This window comes from Euprymna scolopes, chromosome 7, assembly GCF_053919585.1.
Source record: "Euprymna scolopes isolate OS-2025 chromosome 7, ASM5391958v1, whole genome shotgun sequence".
NCBI classification, from domain to species: Eukaryota; Metazoa; Mollusca; class Cephalopoda; order Sepiida; family Sepiolidae; genus Euprymna; species Euprymna scolopes.
In genome coordinates, this window is record NC_136488.1 from 110,592,990 (window position 1) to 110,612,259 (window position 19,270).

The following is a 19,270-nucleotide window of genomic DNA, read 5'->3' on the forward strand; positions in this document are numbered from 1 at the left end:
ATCAAGTGGTTTCAGAGATTTTTGCAAGTCACATCAAGCGAATCACATTACAACCCTTCAGTATCAACCCTTGTCAGACTAAGAGGTTTGTGCACACTTTAAAGAGAGCTTTAAAAAGTCATTACGAACACCAACGGAAAGAGCATTGCAACAGTTCTGCAAGTTTAAAGGATAACCCCTAATGTGAACATGCCTATGGGATGCTCGCGTGCAGAAACAATGTTTGCAAAAAAAGTCAAGCCTGTCTTCGATAAACTCATTCCATGGCAAGTGAAGTTCAAGAAAACCGTCTTCTATTCTGGAAATTAAGTTCTTTTTAAGGCCTACAAAAACATCACATTCTAGAAAGTAGGCTCTAGCAAACAAAGAATCGGTGAATTGGTCTAATTGGACTAAAAAAACATAAATGCCATATGAATCAGCTCAAAGAAATGCCATTTCAATGAAACAAAGGAATCCCTACAAAATTACCTGCAAAGAGCCGATTGACATAATATTTGTCACTTTGATCTCAACACAGTCCAAGTCTCTCTGGAAGTGCGACACCCTAGAAGAAAAAACATTACACAACCACTCAACATAAATTCTAAGAAGAAGTATTAACAGTTTTATTTTTTTCTTTTTTCTTTCAGAAAACTCTTGGAGAGAGGGGGTGTTGTGAGATCGAAACTTATCTGCATCATGGATTATTAGGGTTTTCGGTATTCCTATTTGGTATGATAGCCACACAAAATATTGGGAATTGACATGTTGTATGTTAATATTGACAACTTTTCGTAAAAGGTGTACTCACTTTTATTACCAGGAATGTTGCTTTCAATGGCTATATTTTTAGTGATTTTGAAGGGAAAATGTCACAATGTCCGCAGCATATATAACAGAGTTAATTTTAACTCTGTTATATATGCTGCGGACATTGTGTCAAAAAATCAATTTTTCAGTGTTGTCCCATGAAGAGATATACTTAAATATTTGAAGAAATGTGAGGGATGTACTCACTTTTGTGATACACTGTATATTCTTCTGTTGAAGTGAAAGTTATCAACCTCGACTGTCTCTAGATCTCCGATTTCTTGAGGGTTCCACCGAAAATACTCAGAAGTCATTTTGCTGGCTAATGTTGTTAAATGGCCGTACGCCATGAATTTTGTGAATTGTGCAATTGAAAAACGTGGGGAAGCCACAATGCAGTTCGCATTCTGCATTTCGGATTACAGCATTTCCTTATTTTTTATTAGATAATAAAAATGCTTGTATTGTGCCAATTGGGCAAATTAGACTCCACAAATTGGAGTATTTTCGGTTAATTGCTTAAAAAATTTATTGAATAAGAATATTGAAGAAACAATTAAATATTCTACATGGTTCAGCATATCCAGACCCTTTCCCACGAATCGTGGTAACAAAACTGCATACCTATCCTTTTTCCCCCTAATTTCTTGGTTGGTGACACTTGCAACTGTCGGTCCATTCAACTTTCACTTAGTTTAATCTTTATGCATTTTTTTCTTGTCACGAGATTCCGCTTTGAAGTTTAAGAAACTTGACTAAGTCGTTTAATTTTTTTTTCTTCTGTACGTTTTTATGTTCAATCAACTTCTATGCCCAGCAGCCGAGAAAGATTTGTCATTTTAATGACATTGTAACGTAATCCCCCATTGAGGAGCATTAGAACTACGCTTAAGTAGCTTTGTATTCCCAGGTGACGCCAGATAACCCAAGGATTTAAGATAGAGAAGATAAATATACATATTTTATTTCATGTCAAAATAGATATTGTTTGAAAACAGAGAAATATATTTTTATGGCTAAAAGTTGACAACAGGAAATTTCAATTAGAACTTTGTCTGGCCTTAAATAAACCCAGGGTCGGATGTCAGAATTGACATCTGTCCTTGAAAATCATGAGAGGATTTCAGGTGTGGGAATGGTGCCCACCCAGGGACCTGGGGCTTACGATTTTGTGGAGATTTTGTGGCGAAATCTTATTGGCTGGGGAGAATTTCCACCCCCATCTACATACCTTACTATATATATATGACTGTCGTACGAAAATTAGCCAGAGGTAGAGTTTCAGATCAGAGTGAGTGGAGAGTTTCAAAGCAGACTGCTTGTTGAGTCCGAGAAGAGACGTGACCCCTCCCCACCTCATCCATCCGTCTGTCGCTGTCTGTGAAGAGAGTTGAGACTTTGAAAAGAACTTACAAAATCTGAATGAGAATTGTAAAAACATTTTGTACATAATTTTGTAAAAATTAAGCTTCTGTAGCTAGACTGCAATTGTTTGTCTTTCTTCCTGCCTGCCGCTTCGATATTCGCTTTCAGCATACCAGATTTATGTAACAGCCTCCGAGGAGTATAGATGACATGTGCCTAGAATCCAGAAAAATAAGAGTCCTAACCACCTCCTTGAGGGAGGCATTACAACATTATGATAATGAAATGTCATTGAAACTTGTTTGGTTTGTATGAGTTTTTAATAAAATATTTTGAAAATAACTGCAACTAAAAATAAAAAAAAATAAAACGTTGTCATTCTACTTTATGACTGTCTAAACTATTCCTAGCTTCGATTCCGAGTTCCCAATTACCGTAATATTCATGTACTCAAATTTAACTCAAGCAGGAAACACATATTGACTTCAAAAGCCGTGGTTATGAATTAGTAGGGATTATTTTGAATTAGTTTAGTAGGGATCTATAAACTTCGTTACTTTTAAAAATAATTCTTTTAATTAAAAGGAAAGTTTTTTATTATTTTCCCAAAGATTGTTACATCTTTATTTTTGTTTTCTTTTTGTTTTTTGTTTGAACGATTACCTATTATATCTATAATTTACTTTTAAAGGATATATCTTTTATGAACATATATGTATTTTTTGTTATTTATTTATTTATACACGGTAAGATGAATTTTTTTAAAATGTGCCTAGACGTCCAAATTCTTATGAGGACAGAATCAAATTACGCCCCCATAATATATGTTACGTGTTTGAGTCTGGTTTAGCATGCAAAATATATATTTTAAAATTAGTTAGCTCTGGTCAATATTTCCTGGGATCCAAATCCGGTCGAAAGGAATTTTATAAAAAGAATCAATTGCAAGCACCCTCAAAGAAAACTAGACATTTGGTATTAAAATAAAATAAAGATAGGTAATTTTAAATATTGACCCTAGTTAACTCTGACCAATATTTACTTGGATCTAGTTTTCTAGTTAGCATCTGACAATCTGGAGTAACATAACGACTCAAACTGACTTGATAATCTGACAAAAATGTTCCAAATGGCATTTTGCTATGCTGATCAGTAATCAGTAGGAAATGTTGACCATTAAATTCAAAAATGCTGCAACGTTCTGAAACGATTGCGTTGCATGTTCCTTGTTCTTTAGAGTTTTTCTTCTGATGCTCTCTGTAGATCTCACGTCCTTACTAATGTTTCTATATCCTTGTGTATTCCTCTCCAGAACACACTGTTTTTTTTGCCTTCAGTTTACATTTCTTGATACTTTGGTGTGCATCGTTGGTTCTTCATAGGACTGTGTGTTGCATACTTTTGGGTATGACTATAGACTGTTCCTTTGTGTAGGCAATCTTTTAGCGACCAGTAGCTTCTAATTATTTTGGGTGTATTTTTTATATCATCTGGCCATCACCTGTATGCTCAGCTCTTCATCTTCTTCGGTTTCATTTTGCAGTTCTATTTGTTTCTGAGCTGTTATATCTTAGGTCGAGTTCGATTTCTTTGCCTGAAGTTGGTTGGATTCTTGTCCGGGTGCACATTTCTTTTCCAGGTTTATATATAATTTCGGCGTCATATGGCTGCAACCTTAATAACATTCTTTGTAGCCGTGGGGATGCTTGCAATATATCCTTGTTCTGGATATTGTCTAGAGGTTCATGATCTATTTCAACTCGTATTTTTTCCCATAAAATATGTGTGAAATTTCTCACATCCAAATATTACTGATAGTACCTATTTACACCTATTTACAATGCCTCCCCACATGACAGAGTTAGACACCAGGGTCGTTTTTTAACGTGGAGAAGAGGTACAAAAATAAAAATTGTCTCCGTTGTGAAGGATTTCTCTTCCACCAAAAGAGAACAAGAAATGGAAGTGCAGCATCTGAAGAACAGATACTACACTTTGATCTTTATATTTATTTCATTTAAAGAAAAAATTACAATTAAAAAAATTCCAATATAAAATTAAAACATTTAAAAAAGTAAAATCTCCAAAAGACAAAACAAATTTCTTGGCCAAAAGGCCAAGGATGAGAATATTACTGATAGTAGCTCTCTTTTTATGTTTGCATAACGTGATTCCATAACGGTTAGTCTTTTGCTTGCAAAGGCGACCACTCTGTTATTGTTGATGAGTGTTGCACCTAGTCCTATCATGCTTGAATCGACTTGGATAACTGTCTCTGAGTTGAGATTGAAGTATGCTAAACAACGTTTTTTGTGAATGTGTTTTTTTTAATATTTGAAAAGTCTTACCGTGTGTTTCATTCCACTGAAACTCCATATCCTTTTTTGAGTAGTAACCTCAGTGGGATTGATTGGGTGCTGAGATCTGGTATGAAGGGACTTTGGTATTGGATCATACCTAAGAGTTGTTGGAGTTCTTATCTGTTGGTTGATGCTGGCTTTGACTTTATTTTATCATATTTGTCAGGGTCTAGGTGAGAGCTATTCTCATCTCATATGAGACCATAAAATTTATCTGTTTTTATCTAACGGTGCATTTTCCTTTATTAAAGACTAGGCCATGTTTTGGGGTTGCGTCCTTAATCAGGTTTTGGTCATGCTCCTGTATTGTTCTGCCATATATGCAGATATAGATCTACCGATGGTTCCCTCACATGTTTCCAATATTCAGTCTATTTTCTGTTGGAAACTGTCTTGTGACACCTTTAAGCCGAAAGGACATCTCAAATATCTGTATTTCCCAAATGGAGTGTTGAAACACGTGAGCAGGCTTGATTCATCATCAAGTTGTATTGCCCAGTTTTGCATCTAGCTTCGAAAAGTATTTTGCACCTGTTAATCTGTGTGAGATTTCTTCCAATATTGAAGTTTTCTGATGCATCCCTTTGATGCATTTATTTAGTGGTCTGGGGTCCAGACAAATTCGTAAATCTCCATTTTTCTTTCTGCTACATGCAATAGCATGACCCACTCGTGTGTTCTCATTTTATTTAGTTCTTTTTTTAATTCTTCTCTAAGGTACATTGGAAATTTTCTTGCCAACTGAAAAACTGGGAATTTTGCTATACCTTGAAATCTATAAGAGTATTCTTTTGTGAGGTCCTCTATATTTTGCACTTGTTTCAGTGTGGACATTTTGGTTATGCTGTAGCTGACGGTTACTAAGCCAAGTCAGATGCATGGTCTTAGACCCAGTATTGTGGTGCCGCTATCGCATATAAAAAAAACTTTGCTCTGAGTCTTTATGTTTTATATTTAAAATGATAGACTCATACTCATTTATCTTTGTACTGTTTGCAGCCCATAGTTAACTCTTATTTTTTATATCCAGGGGTTAGCTCCCTTTGTCCATTTTTTGGTTTATTTATTTTTCCGTCGTCATTATGTGAATACATTTTTTTTTTGTATATTCTGACTGGTAAAATATTTCCGTTAGCTCCTGTGTCAACCTTGATCCTTATTTTGTGTTTTTTATTTTCTGTGTCCTCACAGTTTATGTTGGCAAAAATTTTCTCACGTTTGCTGTTCTCTGCATTTATTGCTTATAGATATGTTGTCATCTTGATCTGATTCATTGTCTTCTTGATGATGTTGTGTTTATTCAAAAGCTTTGCTTTTTATATCCGTTTTGAGGAGTTTGCTTCTATATGAATTCTATATGAGCTCTTATCCTGTCTCATTTTGTTTGTCGAAAGTATCTTTCGGGTTTCTCCGGCCTTGTTAAGCAGTATTCCTCAAGCATGCATCTTCGCCATGTTTTGTTGAAGGCATAGCAGTCTTCTTTTATCTGTGTATCTTTCCACATGTTGTTCAGGTTTTTTTTATAGAAACTTTGTAGTATACTCCATTTCTTCGTTGAAATCCTTGTTCCGAGAATTATCTTTTGTACTTATCTCTTTCTAGGGCTGATTTGAGGGTTAGGTCCAGTTTGGCTATCAAATTTCTTTTTTTGTCAGTGCTCCTAAGCCCTTTTATAATTTGTTCCAAAATGCACTCGTCCTTATTGTTCCGGAAGTTGCATCTGTCGTCTTTAGTCTGACTAGGTAGTCTTCCACTGTGTCTTCATTCTGGCAAATTGATGAAAATTCCAAACGCTCGATCCATTTGTTGGGTTTTTGGATCATGTGCGTTTCGAATACTGTGAATATATTTTTAGAAACTTCTTTTTGCTCACTTGTGAGTTGAGCAATTTTCAAGAGTTTGCAATGCTTTGATCCGGTGCTAAGCAGAATGTAGTTATATTTCAGTTTTTCTTCAACTTTGTTGATGATGAAATACGAACGCATAAATTTGACTCATTCACTGTGTTTGTTTTCGTTAGACCAGCCCAGAACAGGTAGTGGTATGTTAGTGGTATGTTAGCAGAAGTCATGATTATTTTTTTCTTTTTGCGCTTCAATTTTTTTGCTGATTTACTCACTGTGTGAAATTATCTTCTTTGACTTCTAATCCGTCTGGTTTCTTTCAATGCTCAAGATTCACTACCGCTGCCACCATATAATATTGCGGGTATATTGATGAAGACACTAGAGACAGGATCGAATATAATGTGTACTTGTTTATTTTCATGAGCTGACTCCTACATATATAAGGAGTGATCAAAGTAACTTGATACATTAAAGAGTTCCTTATACTGTTACACAAACCTTTCATCATCCTCACAGCACTCCAACAGCAACATCCTTACATCTTCGTCGGTTTTACTATTGCACCCGAATGTTCTCCACTATCAGTATTGTATTAAAGCCTCTGATTTTGAGAAATACAGAAAACGCATAACATTTATCAGCAACCTTGGTAAACATCAGTCTTCCACGATAGCGATAGTTTTGGAAACTTTGAAAGTTTGTAATTAAAATCAAATTATTACACCAGTGGCGTAGCTAGAATAAACGTCACTTAACCGTATGCTGAATGAGTGGGGCGGGGTCTAGCAGCTGCCACAACATATGGTGGCCGCCATACACAGACTTTTTGCGGAATATTAAACGATTCTTCTGCTCGTTATTTACGGAAAACGATCAATTAAACTGAAGAAGAACCTGTTAAAAAGCTACACAAGTTCTATAATGGAATACCCTCCTCCAAAAAAAAAAAGAGAAACATAAAAGTATGTTTTTGAAAACTTACTGACAGCATATTAGTGTCCTAAATTATAAGATGAAAAAAAATGAATCTCTTATTAAAAGAGAATTGGCTCCCTCAGAACAATGACAAATTGTAAAACAACGCTAGTGTAATACCATGTCAAGTCACTTAGTAAATGGATGAATAAATAAATTAATTAATTGTTGTTATGAAGAAGGAAAGGGGGCGTTAGAAACGCAGTCGAATAGAAACGCCGAAAAAGAAAAAAAAAGAAAGAAAACATCAGTTGGTGAGTAAAATCCGAAAAAATAGTTATAAAACAAAAAGACACGTAATAGCCTTATCCATTCATGAAACGAAGCGAATAAAGTAAAATAAAATAAAAGAGGATCAAGTGATGATAATAATAAATGAAATAGACATGTGTAAAAGAAAAAGAAACTTTCGTTTCTTCCATTTTTCATTCTGGTTTGTAGTTGTATTTATATAAAACAAAAATAAAAAAAATAAAAAGAATAGTGTTACAAAGTGGGGTCAAAACAAATCCCAATATTTTATTAAATATCGGAACATTACATAAAACGCTTGTACTTTAATCTTGAAAAACAAATATTCACTTTTAGAACATTTAAATGCAAAATACGGCAATTCACAAAAGGATGTACCTTCGATAGTATAGTCCTAGAATGAATGTTTTCTTGTTTTCCTTGTGGCAAACTGGTCAATGACATTGTCAAAATCTATTTGTCTTGTAAGTTCGTTTTCAATGGACAGAACAGCAAGATCTGACTGGCTCATGGTTGACCGGAGGTAATTTTTTATAAGTTTCATTTTGGAGAAACTTCTTTCATACGATGCCACAGAAACACATATTGTCAGAAGGACAATATGTGTTTCTGTGGCATCGTATGAAATTGCAATAACCCTTATCCCTGAGTGGCTTCCAGGCCTTGATAAGTGGTGATCACTGTGTAAAAAAAAAAAAAAAGAAAAAAAAAAAGGAATTTTAGAGTCAGCGTAAGATATGGCAATGACTCAACAACAAAGTCCCACTTGATGATAAACTGTAGGAACTGCAGTGCAGTTCAGTACTCGGCTTACTTCAAGTTTATTTCAGCTGCTAATGTCATCATTAAAGGCTTACATGGACGATACCATGATTCTCACATCAAAAGAAGCTGACATCTGCAAGTTATTCAGCATTATGGATGAAATGATGGTTTGGTCCAGAATGACTTTCAAGCCTAAGAAGTCCAGAAGCCTCTCTCTTAGAAAAGGAAAAGTGCATGAAGATATCTGTTTTTTCAGTGGGTAGTCAGAAAATTCATACTGTCTCAGAAGAACCGATAAAAAGCTTGCGAAGATGGTACGATAACACCTTGAAAGACTCTAATTAGGTTAAAGTGACAATAAAAACCGTCGATGAGAGTCTAGAGTACAAATGGAAGAAGGGGGATGATCCAACCTGTCCTTTATGCAAAGAAAAACCCCAGACTATGGAACATGTTCTTAGTTCCTACAGAGTGGCCCTTGCTAATGGGCGATATACGTGGTGGCACAGCAGGGTATTAGAAGAACTGACCACAACAATAAGTAATCATATGAAGCCCAAAGCAGCTAGCGTAAGTCACAAGTTTTTTGCTGAGGGAGGAAAAATGTGGATCGGATCAAAACGTCTAACTAGCCCATTGCTAGTACAGAGCCAAAATATTCTTGGAATCAATGATGATTGGATAGTCGCCGCAGATCTCCCTGGCTGGCAAAGTAATTATCCAAAAATTATAAAAGAAAAGGGTCAATGGCCAGACATTGTTCTCTCGTCAATAACAAGAAAAGAACTTGTCTTGATTGAATTGACAATTCCTTATGAGAGCCGGGTAGAGAAACAACACCAATACAAGATGGAGAAATATGAAGACCTAAAAAGAGAGTTGACCCGTGAAGGTTACGTTACAATTCTTCAAGCTATTGAGATTAGAGCAAAAGGTTTACTTTCAGGCTCTTTATATCAACTTTTAGGACAGCTTGGAATTAAAGGCCGAAAAAGAAGCGCAGCTAGTAAACGTCTAACAGAAATTACTGAACAATGTGCCATCTGGCTCTGGGTTAAAAGAAATACCGAGTGGTAATATGTGCTCACAGTGCAGATTTATTTATTCATTTATCTAACGATTTTCATTTTCTTTGCTTTTGTTTAATTATTTTTACAATTTTTATTTATTTATTTATTTTCTTTCTTTTCTCCTTTCATTTTCTTTCTTTTTTCTTTTTGTTCTTTTCGATATGAGCGCATCTTAACTTAACAGACTTGATAGACGCAGCCTTTAAATTTAAACGTCACGGGCACAAAACCGTTGCTCTTTATATGAAATGCAAAATCATTAAACATTTTTACTGCACTAATTCAGATATCTAAGCCTTGCATCAACGAATGTGGCCGATGCGAAAAAACCATAACAAAGAAAATACTCACCTAGGTTGGATTTACAATACCTTATAACAGCCGGGTAGGAAACAACATTAATACGAGAAGCATGAAATCAAAAGAAAAAACAAGAAAAAAAAGAGAGCTGAAGTTACAATCTAGGCGAAAAGGAATACCACATGATATGTTCGCAAGGGTTTACAATGTAGTTATTACGATGTGAGTAGATTTATCTTTTTCTTTTTTATGTGTTTATGTATGCATATATATATTTTTTTTATTAATGCTATATATATATATCTTTGGTTATATACATATATATATATTTATACACACACGCACACACACACACATATATATATATACACGCACATATATATATATATACACACACACATATATATAGTACTTTTATTATTATTGTTGTTATTATTATTGTTTATTAGGTACTAGTGCAGAGAGTGATCCAGACATAACTCAGCCACTGTTCAGCTGTCACCAGAACACTAAGCCGAGCGTCGCCGAGGAAATTAAGCCGAGCGTCGCATAGCATTACAAGAAAAAGAAAAGGAAAACTTACCTTCGAACTTTAAAGTTTTATTAGCGATAAAGGAAAATGGTATAACATTTTTTTTTAATATATAAATATTTATGGAAAAATAATTTTAAACATTTGTTAGTTCAATAAAAGGTTCACTGGTAAGTCCAATACAACACTTTCAAAGGTTATTTTTCGTTTTTGTTACAAGAAAAATAAAAACAAAACTGTTCTTTTTTTTGGGGGGGGGGGAGTCTTTTTTGTTTTTTTAATAGAAAAACGTGTTACGTGTAAAAATTAAAAAAAAAAAACAAAAAAAAAACGAAACCAACTTTTTTTTGGGGGGGGGGTCCTTTTTTTGTTTTTTTTTTTGTTTTTAGAAAAACGTGAAAAGTGAAACATTTGTTCTTTTTTTGTTGTTGTTTCCTCAGACTGCTGGATGACATCATACAACGACAAAGTGGATGCAGAGGTGGTAGCGGATGTGCAAGAGAGCAGCTTGTCATCAACCGGGTAGCTTTCGACGATTTGAGATAATATGGAGACAAACGGGGCATTACCAAATTTTTGCCTCCACATAAACTCTAGGAAATATGTGTCCAAAAGCTCCCGCATTCAACTTTGTTGCGTTGTTTTGCTTCCTTCCACATTCGCTCCACATGATTCATGTTTCGGGATCTACAAAATGAAGGCTGTGGTTCATCGTCAAATGGCGATACTCCTTCCCCCCTCACTTTGTTGTATGCCTTTCAACAGTCTGATACGACCATGGTCCCCGGCAGAATATACTGTTTTATTAAGGGAAGGAGGGTTTCTGCATACCAGTTTGGTACACTCATCAAGAAACCCTCCTTTTCTGTGGGGTCGTATCCACCGAAGACCCAGACCGGTGTGATTAGTCAGCCTACGTTATGTTTTCGGTGATTGAATACTGCCTTGTATGGCACGGGCTCCCTATCTGCCGCCGATTTCTGAGAAAATATTCTCCACAGATGTCTCTCAGGAAATTTTTCCAATCAGCAATGGTGTGTGATGACCTTAAACCGCATTCGCGTTGGAGATCTTTTTTCGTGGCTCGCTGGTAGGCCCACAGGTAAATGATTTTGATAATTGTTGCTATTGTAAGCCTGGACATGGCGAAAAATGTGCCAGTCCTTAGTGAATTATACGTTCGACAATTGCTAGCCTGACACCTCCATGCATAGCCATCGCTGACTTTTGCTCTTCTCATAAGCTGACAGCTGTGTCCGCATGATGAACACGTTTTTGACCTTGCCAGTAATTTTTTTGTTGACAAAAATCCAGTACTCTGGCTGGGGTTTTGAGTTGGTCACATAAAGATGTGAAATTCATATTTTTCTTTTCACACTTTTTTTTCTTCCTGCCCTGAATTTAATAACTTGTGTGTCTTTTCTGTTAATGTAGGAACTGGTGTGTGTTTTTTTTACTTTTTCTTTTCTTCTAAATTGTCGTCTTCTGCTTTGTTGAAAAACATCGCGTCTCATTTTCAGTGGCTCAGCTTTATGTTACGGCAACGCTCGGCTTACTCCGGATGTTGACGTCAGTATTCCAATGACAACCGAGCAGTGACTGAGTTACGTCCGGATCACTCTCTGCACTAGTACCGTTTATTATTATTGATATTATCATTATTTTCTTTGATATGTGCGCGTCCTAACAAATATGTCAGATGTAGCCTTTGAACATTGAACAACATGCGCAAAGCCGTTGCTCGTAACAAGAGCCGTTTAATTATCAAATGACTTTTCTTTTAATAGTATTGAGCAGATAATTGGGCCTCACATCAGTGAGGGGAACAGATACGCGAACAAGCCGTAGAGAGGAAAGCCCCAAAATGGTGCGTATTCTCTCCTGATGACCCAATATTATCTATAAGACGAAATACCCCACAAAATGACTACATAAAGTTTTAAAAGATATGCTATAGAAATACCCCCCCCCCCCCAAAGCACCATCCTATAAAACTTTTTTTTTTTTTTACATAGGCATCACCAATTATCAAGGCCAAGAGGCCACTCAAGGATAAGGGTTAAAGATTGTACAGTAGAAATTGGACAATATAGTAATCGTTAGTAATGAAAATTTGGTAAATTTGATAACTTATATAGAACGGCTCATCAAGAACTTATTTACGTTAGACTTGAACACAACCATATTGTAGTCAGTCGGAAAGCAGGAAAACGGAAGACAATTCCACAGGCGTGCAGTTATAAGAAAGAAGCTTTGTTCATGGAATCTACATTTAGGTTTAGGCACAGATAAAGAGTGGAGGGAATTATTGATAGTGTGTACAGCTAGACGAGTGTTTCTTGTGAAAGTTTTGCGAGGGGGGACCAAAGATTGAAGCTCAGTTGAACACCTTCCATGAAAATAACAATACATCAGAGACAAACTCGCAACATCTCTTCTGTGAGATAGAGGTTGCAAGGAAGAGAAAAGGACATCTCCTACGAGGCTACGAAGTCTATTTTGAACTCTATCAAAGCAGGACAAGTCCTTTCTAGCAGCTCCTGCCCAGATGTGGACACAATATTCCATCCTTGGACGTACCTGGCTCTTATATAGATAGAGAATAGCATCAGCAGTGAGATATTTACCGGATCGATAGAAAGATCCCACCATTTTTCCAGCGGCCTTGGCAACAGATTTGATGTACATGTTCCATTTAGACGAGGAAAGCGCTAGGAAGGCACTTTATCTTTCTCTTGACATTAACTTTATCAAAAAACAAAACAGCTAATAAACATCAGTATATACAATCCTATAAGGTAAGCTGTTTCTCTCAAATACAACATCTTCTGTTGTTCGCTTGCTTCATAGCGAGTTTCTATTACTGTTCCGGTAGTAATTTATATCCTCTAGGTATCGCCTTAAACGTGGAATTTCTAGACAAAGGTCTTCTTCAGATAGCGCATCATACACAGCTGTGAACTTGGCAACAGACAACTGTATTTCTTCCTCCTCAACACAAATAATATGATCTGGCTGAACGGCAGAAAAAGTCAACAAAATATCATTCATTGCCTGTACTCTGGTATCCAACTCGATATGGAAACGGTCCAGACACTCTAATATTGCTTTCTTAGTCTGCAATGACAATCCAGCATCTCTTCCCTTCTCTCCTGGCATTCTGTTCTTTTCTTCTGATTATCCTTCTATAGAGATATCAAGTTCTTCACATTTTGCAAGTGCTTGCTGGACACATTCATACGCTACTCTTCCAAAAAGACCCTGAGAGCCCTTAGTTTGGTAGCAACCACGTCCACGTAATACCTTGTGTTTGTATGTACTTCTGAACTATGTTTACTTCTTGTAACACGTCACTCCAGAATAGCAACAAAGCAATGAAAGAAAAGTCGCATATAGCTGGTAACAGATTGTGCGCAGCGCCTCTTGTCTTGTCGCTTTCTTCGACATCACACAGAGATTCAGTTGCTTCCACAAACTGGTTAAACTTCTGTATCACCGGCTTCACTGCATCAGCATGTGCACTACAGCAAGTTGTGGATAATCTCTTCACTGTAAGACCTGTGTATTTTACTAATACATGCTATCGATGGGTCGACAGTGTGAAAAAGTGTACAGCGCCTCAAGACTTCAAAAAATGTTAAACAAGAGGGATTAATGTCCTTGATCATTTTTTTTTTTTTTTTGCATACCACCATGGATTCTGGCTATGCTTGCAGCATTATCGTACCCTTGACTGCGACAGTACTTAATATCTAGTCCTTTATCGTAAGTCGATGCAGTAGCTGTTTTACCTTTCAAATGTAAAAGATCCAGGAATGGCTCCCGCACTTCAACTGCACCATCACTGATATGTATATATCTGATTACTGTTGACATTTGATCTGCATGCTACGTCTGGTATGCTATCAAATAGTATAACAAAGTACTTTGCATTCTTGATGTCAGCAACCAATTTTCCAATGTTTACTTGGCCCAAAAAACAAATTGTGTCAAGTGTTAGGTAAGAATAGGGAAATATGGCCGCCACTTGTTACAAGTAATGGGCATTTTTTTTCTTATTCTCACCTAACACTTAACATGATTAAAATTGAATTAAACATTTTAAAGTGAGTAAAATAACTAAAATCTTATTAAAAAAATAGAAGAGTGACTTATCTTGCTTTTGATAACATTTATTTATTATATATTTGTTTTTTTTTGACCAATTTTCTTATCTATGTGCATTGTAAAATAAACTCATAATTAATTTTCAATTAATGAAACACATTTTCACTGTCTTTAAAGTAGTTCAATCAATTGGCGACAATTAAAAAAGACGACTCTTTTAAAGACAGATAAAACAGACAGAAATTAATACAAAAAAAAAAAAAGAAATGGCGCCAAAAAAGTGTTTTTTAGTGCAAAAATGTTTTGAATTCACTAATTCCATTAATGTCTCCTTTATATGACGTCAACGCTTTGAAATTGTTAGAAGTTTTTTGTCCACACTTTTTTTTACCATCCTTTGTAATGGAATTTTGGGTTTGTCACCAAAATCCGTTTTTCATAGTAACAGAATGAAAGAAAAAAAAAAGGAAAAAAAAAGCATTTAGAGCAAATATTTCAGAAATGAGTAACTAATGGAAATGAGCAAAGAAATACAGACCTGAACATGTTTAAAATGATCCAAGTTTATTAAAACAAAAAGTTATCGATTGCCTTTATTTCCCAAGGTTAAAAAAAAACCTTCAGAAACATTTAAAAATACATATAAAAAAATACAAAAAAGACGTCAATCCTTACTTGCAAGAAAGGATGAAAGAAAAGAACATATAAAAAAACGGAAAACAGTCCTTGTTTTGAATTCAGTCCTTTTAACGAAATGTTCAGTCTTTCTTTGACAAAATGTTCTTTTTTTTTCTTTTCCGAAAGGAATCACAAAGTTTCTTTGACCTAAAATGGGAGAAAGAAGTATTTTCCCTTTGTGAAGGCTCAGGTGCCTTGAAATTCAAAGGGGAGAAACAGAAGGCCATAAAGCTGCTTTGGTAGGCTTTAAGTGTACAAATTCTTGTATTATGGAAGATTTCCTTTCTGAAGGAAACTTCGGTTGAAAAATCTTTCAAAGATGGGGATTTTCTTTCTAGGGATGATATTCTGCTCGTCTCGTCAGCAAAATTAATTTTTTTTTCTTTTGAACTCCTCAACACTCGGCTGTTTCCTTCGTTAATCCTTTGAGAACAATAATTTACCAGTTGTCCGTTTGTCCTTTAATAACAGGTATTAATCTCCCAGTCGTAAGACCTAGTTGTCTTATAATGACTGAGAATAAAATAACGTTAACAGTTTAGTACCACCCAATGGAGTTCTAAACAAACGTTTTTCTCTAAAGGAGAAAAATTAGGAAAATTAATTTTAACGTCAAAACCCTTTGTCAGAGAATGAAAATAGTCTCCTTCTTCTTGGCCGGCTACGTTCGAACTGACGAAAATGGGCAAAAGCCCCTCTCTCCCTCCAGAGGGTAGGAGTGGAGCCGGCTGCTAGAAGACGTTCCTTGACCCAAATGCCGAGATGTATAAATAAAAAAATAAATAAAAATTATTTCTCTATTAAAAATTTCAACACTTGTAACTTCAACTACTTAATTTCACAGTTAAAAAAATGAAATGAGTTTCATCAAATGATTTCAGATGTTATTATACACCTTTAAAGTGAAATAGGTATCCTAATTTCACTTTAACCGAATTTCTTTTTTCTTTTTTTTTCTAAATAATAAAATCTAGATTTTATGATTTTCTGAATTGGTTTTATCAAAAATTATTTAAAATTTTATTCATTGAAACAAAATACAATTTTTTTACTTGTGCAGTTTTGTTACCACGGCAAATCTGAATTATAAAGAGATAACTTTGATGGGTAGATAGAAACAACCGTTAACCGGAAAGAAATGTCGATGCAGAAACGCCTGAAGGATGACCAAAAAAGTTACTCAGCAATTATTTATTCCGGTATAAAACTATTGAACTATAAAATAATAAAAATTGAATAAAAATTTTAATAAGAAAATGAAAACTATGTATAGTAGTTTTGCTCCAAATGTTAAATAGCGTGTGTGTTATTTTGTGTTTCACGTTTCATCTTTTTTCTTCTTCCGAGTGTCTTCCATTTCTTGTAATAAATAATTTTACCAAAAATTCTTCCTAAGTTTTGGTTTCGGTATCGATTATAGCTGATGGCACTCAAGTCATCTATTTCTTTTATAAATAATTTTACCAAGGATTCTTCATAAATTTTGGTTTCGCTTTCGATTAAAGCTTATGCACCCAAGTCATGAATATATATATATATATATATATATATATATATATATATATATATACACACACACATTCAGCTTTATATTATATATATATATATGTATATATATATAATATAAAGCTGTGTGTGTGTGTGTCTGGTCACGAATAAGCTCCTATATGGTTGACTATTTTAAAAAACTGATTACATATAATGATAGAAGATGTACCGAGACACAGGAATGGGTATGTTTGATCTCGCAGAACGGTGGTTCATTAAAATTGTGGGGTCTGCGTTCGCGCCTGCTCCACAAAGTATGGAAATAAAAAATTAAAAAAAAAAAACGTTTACAAGTGTTTTTGATATAGATGTACATACGAATACTTTGATAAGTATGTTTTAACTTAAATAGGGATGGTATAATAAAATTGTGGGGTCTTCGTTCACACCTGGTCTCCAAAGAATGGAAATAGCACAGACTTTAATAAAGACTTTTCATATCTATCTGCGTAAGTATACTTCGATAATTATGCTTCAGTTTGAAGAAATATGGTATAATAAAATTATGGGGTGTTCGTTCGCACCTGACCTCCAAAGAATGGAAATATGTCACAAAGTTTAACAAGGTTTTTTAATATAGATCCACAGAATATTGTGATAAGTGTTTCAGTGTGAACAGGTATGGTATAATAAATTATGGGGTTTATCTATTTTATTTTTACTTTCATCATATTTTGCTTTGGTTTTGGTACCCCCAAATTCGAAGAGCTATCTCTTTACAACCCTTCCTTTTTATAACCTATCATACTTTCATAAATCAGAGTCCATTTTCTGTAGGCTGTTTTTGAACCCATTCAATGACGGGTACTTTTGCTAGTATATATATATATATATATATACGGACACACACATATTGAAATCAAAATTTTATAATATATAAGAATCGATAGAAAATTGACTCTATAATGATATATACGAAGTCTGCATAAATTAAAATATCATATTTTATGAACAGGCTACGCTGGGCATCCCTGCGAGCTTAAATAAATACTTATGTATTTTACACAAAAAAGCTACAGGGCGTGTCTGAATACCATAGAATGTCAACATCAATATGAAAATGTCCGCTGTGGAATTTCCACAGGTCCCACTAGTAATAGAATATGAAAGATTTCAGAGTTCAACTCTGAACGATGCATATTATGAAAAAAACACTTAAGAACAATTTAAGAACGCAATTAAAGTAGTCCATATTTAAATTTAAATACTCTAAATTGACCTTTCAAACCTATGTTTAAAAATAAAAAAGGCAGACAAATTACATATATTTAATTTTATTATTAATAATTAAAAGAATAGATTTATTAAGTAAGTATGCCAACAAAATACACTGCCCTTTTTAATTTTTAATAGTCTTTAAACAATACCATTATAAATTAAAAAGGGCACTGTATTTTAGTATATTTCATTATTATTATTCAAACGCCGTCTAGTACTCTTACCTACTTGCCAACAACCGAAGAAGTTCTTCACTTGACACTGAGGTTTTGTCTATTACTTTAATAATTTCTTTGTTCATACTAATTGGAAGTGATGCTGTATTATGAAGGAATTTTCGTTTGAGATCACTGTTGGAAAGGGGACGGCGCCAATGTCCGTATGGTGTCTCACAACGGCCTTGAAAAGCTTGTCCATCATCCAAAACCAGCGTAATGCTAACGTACATGTCATCGAAACTTGTGTGGTTGTCTAGATGAGTTTTTAACTGAATGCGCTGGAGAAGTTGCAAGAGATTTGGTCTTGATCGATAAGATAAATCAAAAGTTTGCGGCGTCACAAAGCCATCAAGTAAAGTAGCAGCAACATTAAACTGAAATAGAAATTAAAGCATTTGTAGTCATAATTTTTGGTCACATTTCTGAAAGTTGCGTTGGGGACCTGCTAAGATTGGATTTTAAAATCTGAGAAAGAAAAACGGGGAGAAGAACAAAATGGGACCAAATTCATCCGGCGAGTTACAATTTTCATTTAGGTGTTTTCAAAACAAAAAAAGAAAAAAAAAAATACAAATGTACAAACAAAGAGGGTCTTTTAAAGAGGGTTGTTTAGGAAAATAGAATTTTATATTTTTCATTCTCAAAAACCTTTTTAAAATAATGAAACGTCTAAAACTGATCTTCAACTGCAAGTCTTGTTTGCTGGTTGAGTTGAACCCTCAAAACGGAAGAAATTTCTTAGGGATGAATTGGCCAAATACGTGGTCGAATCACTTTAGAAAGAAAATCGATCATTTGTGACTGCTATAGTGATACTTTTATATTTAATGTGATTTATATAAATGTTTAGGCGAGTTTCGACGGGAGAATATTTGTACAGCTAAGGATTCAGTACGATGAGCAACCACACCACTGAATACAGTAGGGATGTCTCAATCCCACAAGGCGTATTGAGAAAACCACGTGTGACGTTAAAAACCAAAATTCTGTGACGATAAAAGAAGTCTGTAGCAGAAACAAATGGAACTTTTTTCTTTTAACAAATCAATGCCTCTCCCCTGTGCTATTTGGTCACATAGTGACCAATTAGGGACACGGCGCATTGATCCTTCCTATCCCCTAAGGAATTCGGCCAGCATCCGGTTTGAGGAATAAGAACTCGTCCTTACTGAGAGAGACACCAAACGGAATGGACCTCCTTTTCTTCGCTCTCTCCACTTCGGTGTTATTTCTACCGGTATCG

At 35.0% G+C, this 19,270-nt stretch overlaps 2 protein-coding genes across 3 annotated transcripts in view; both read right to left on the minus strand.

The window, feature by feature from the left end:
* LOC145279885 (ketohexokinase-like) overlaps positions 1 to 19,270 on the minus strand; it is a 376,201-nt gene that overhangs the window by 312,771 nt on the left and 44,160 nt on the right. The window lies entirely within an intron of this gene.
* The window catches only part of LOC145279887 (cis-aconitate decarboxylase-like), a 77,342-nt gene continuing 72,980 nt past the window's right edge, over positions 14,909 to 19,270 (minus strand). For both annotated transcript variants that reach the window (XM_080131359.1, XM_080131360.1), the window contains exon 3: positions 14,909 to 18,401. In XM_080131359.1, coding sequence (XP_079987485.1) covers positions 18,030 to 18,401 — 372 coding nt within the window. In that variant the 3' untranslated portion in view covers positions 14,909 to 18,029. The remainder of the gene's footprint in view (positions 18,402 to 19,270) is intronic.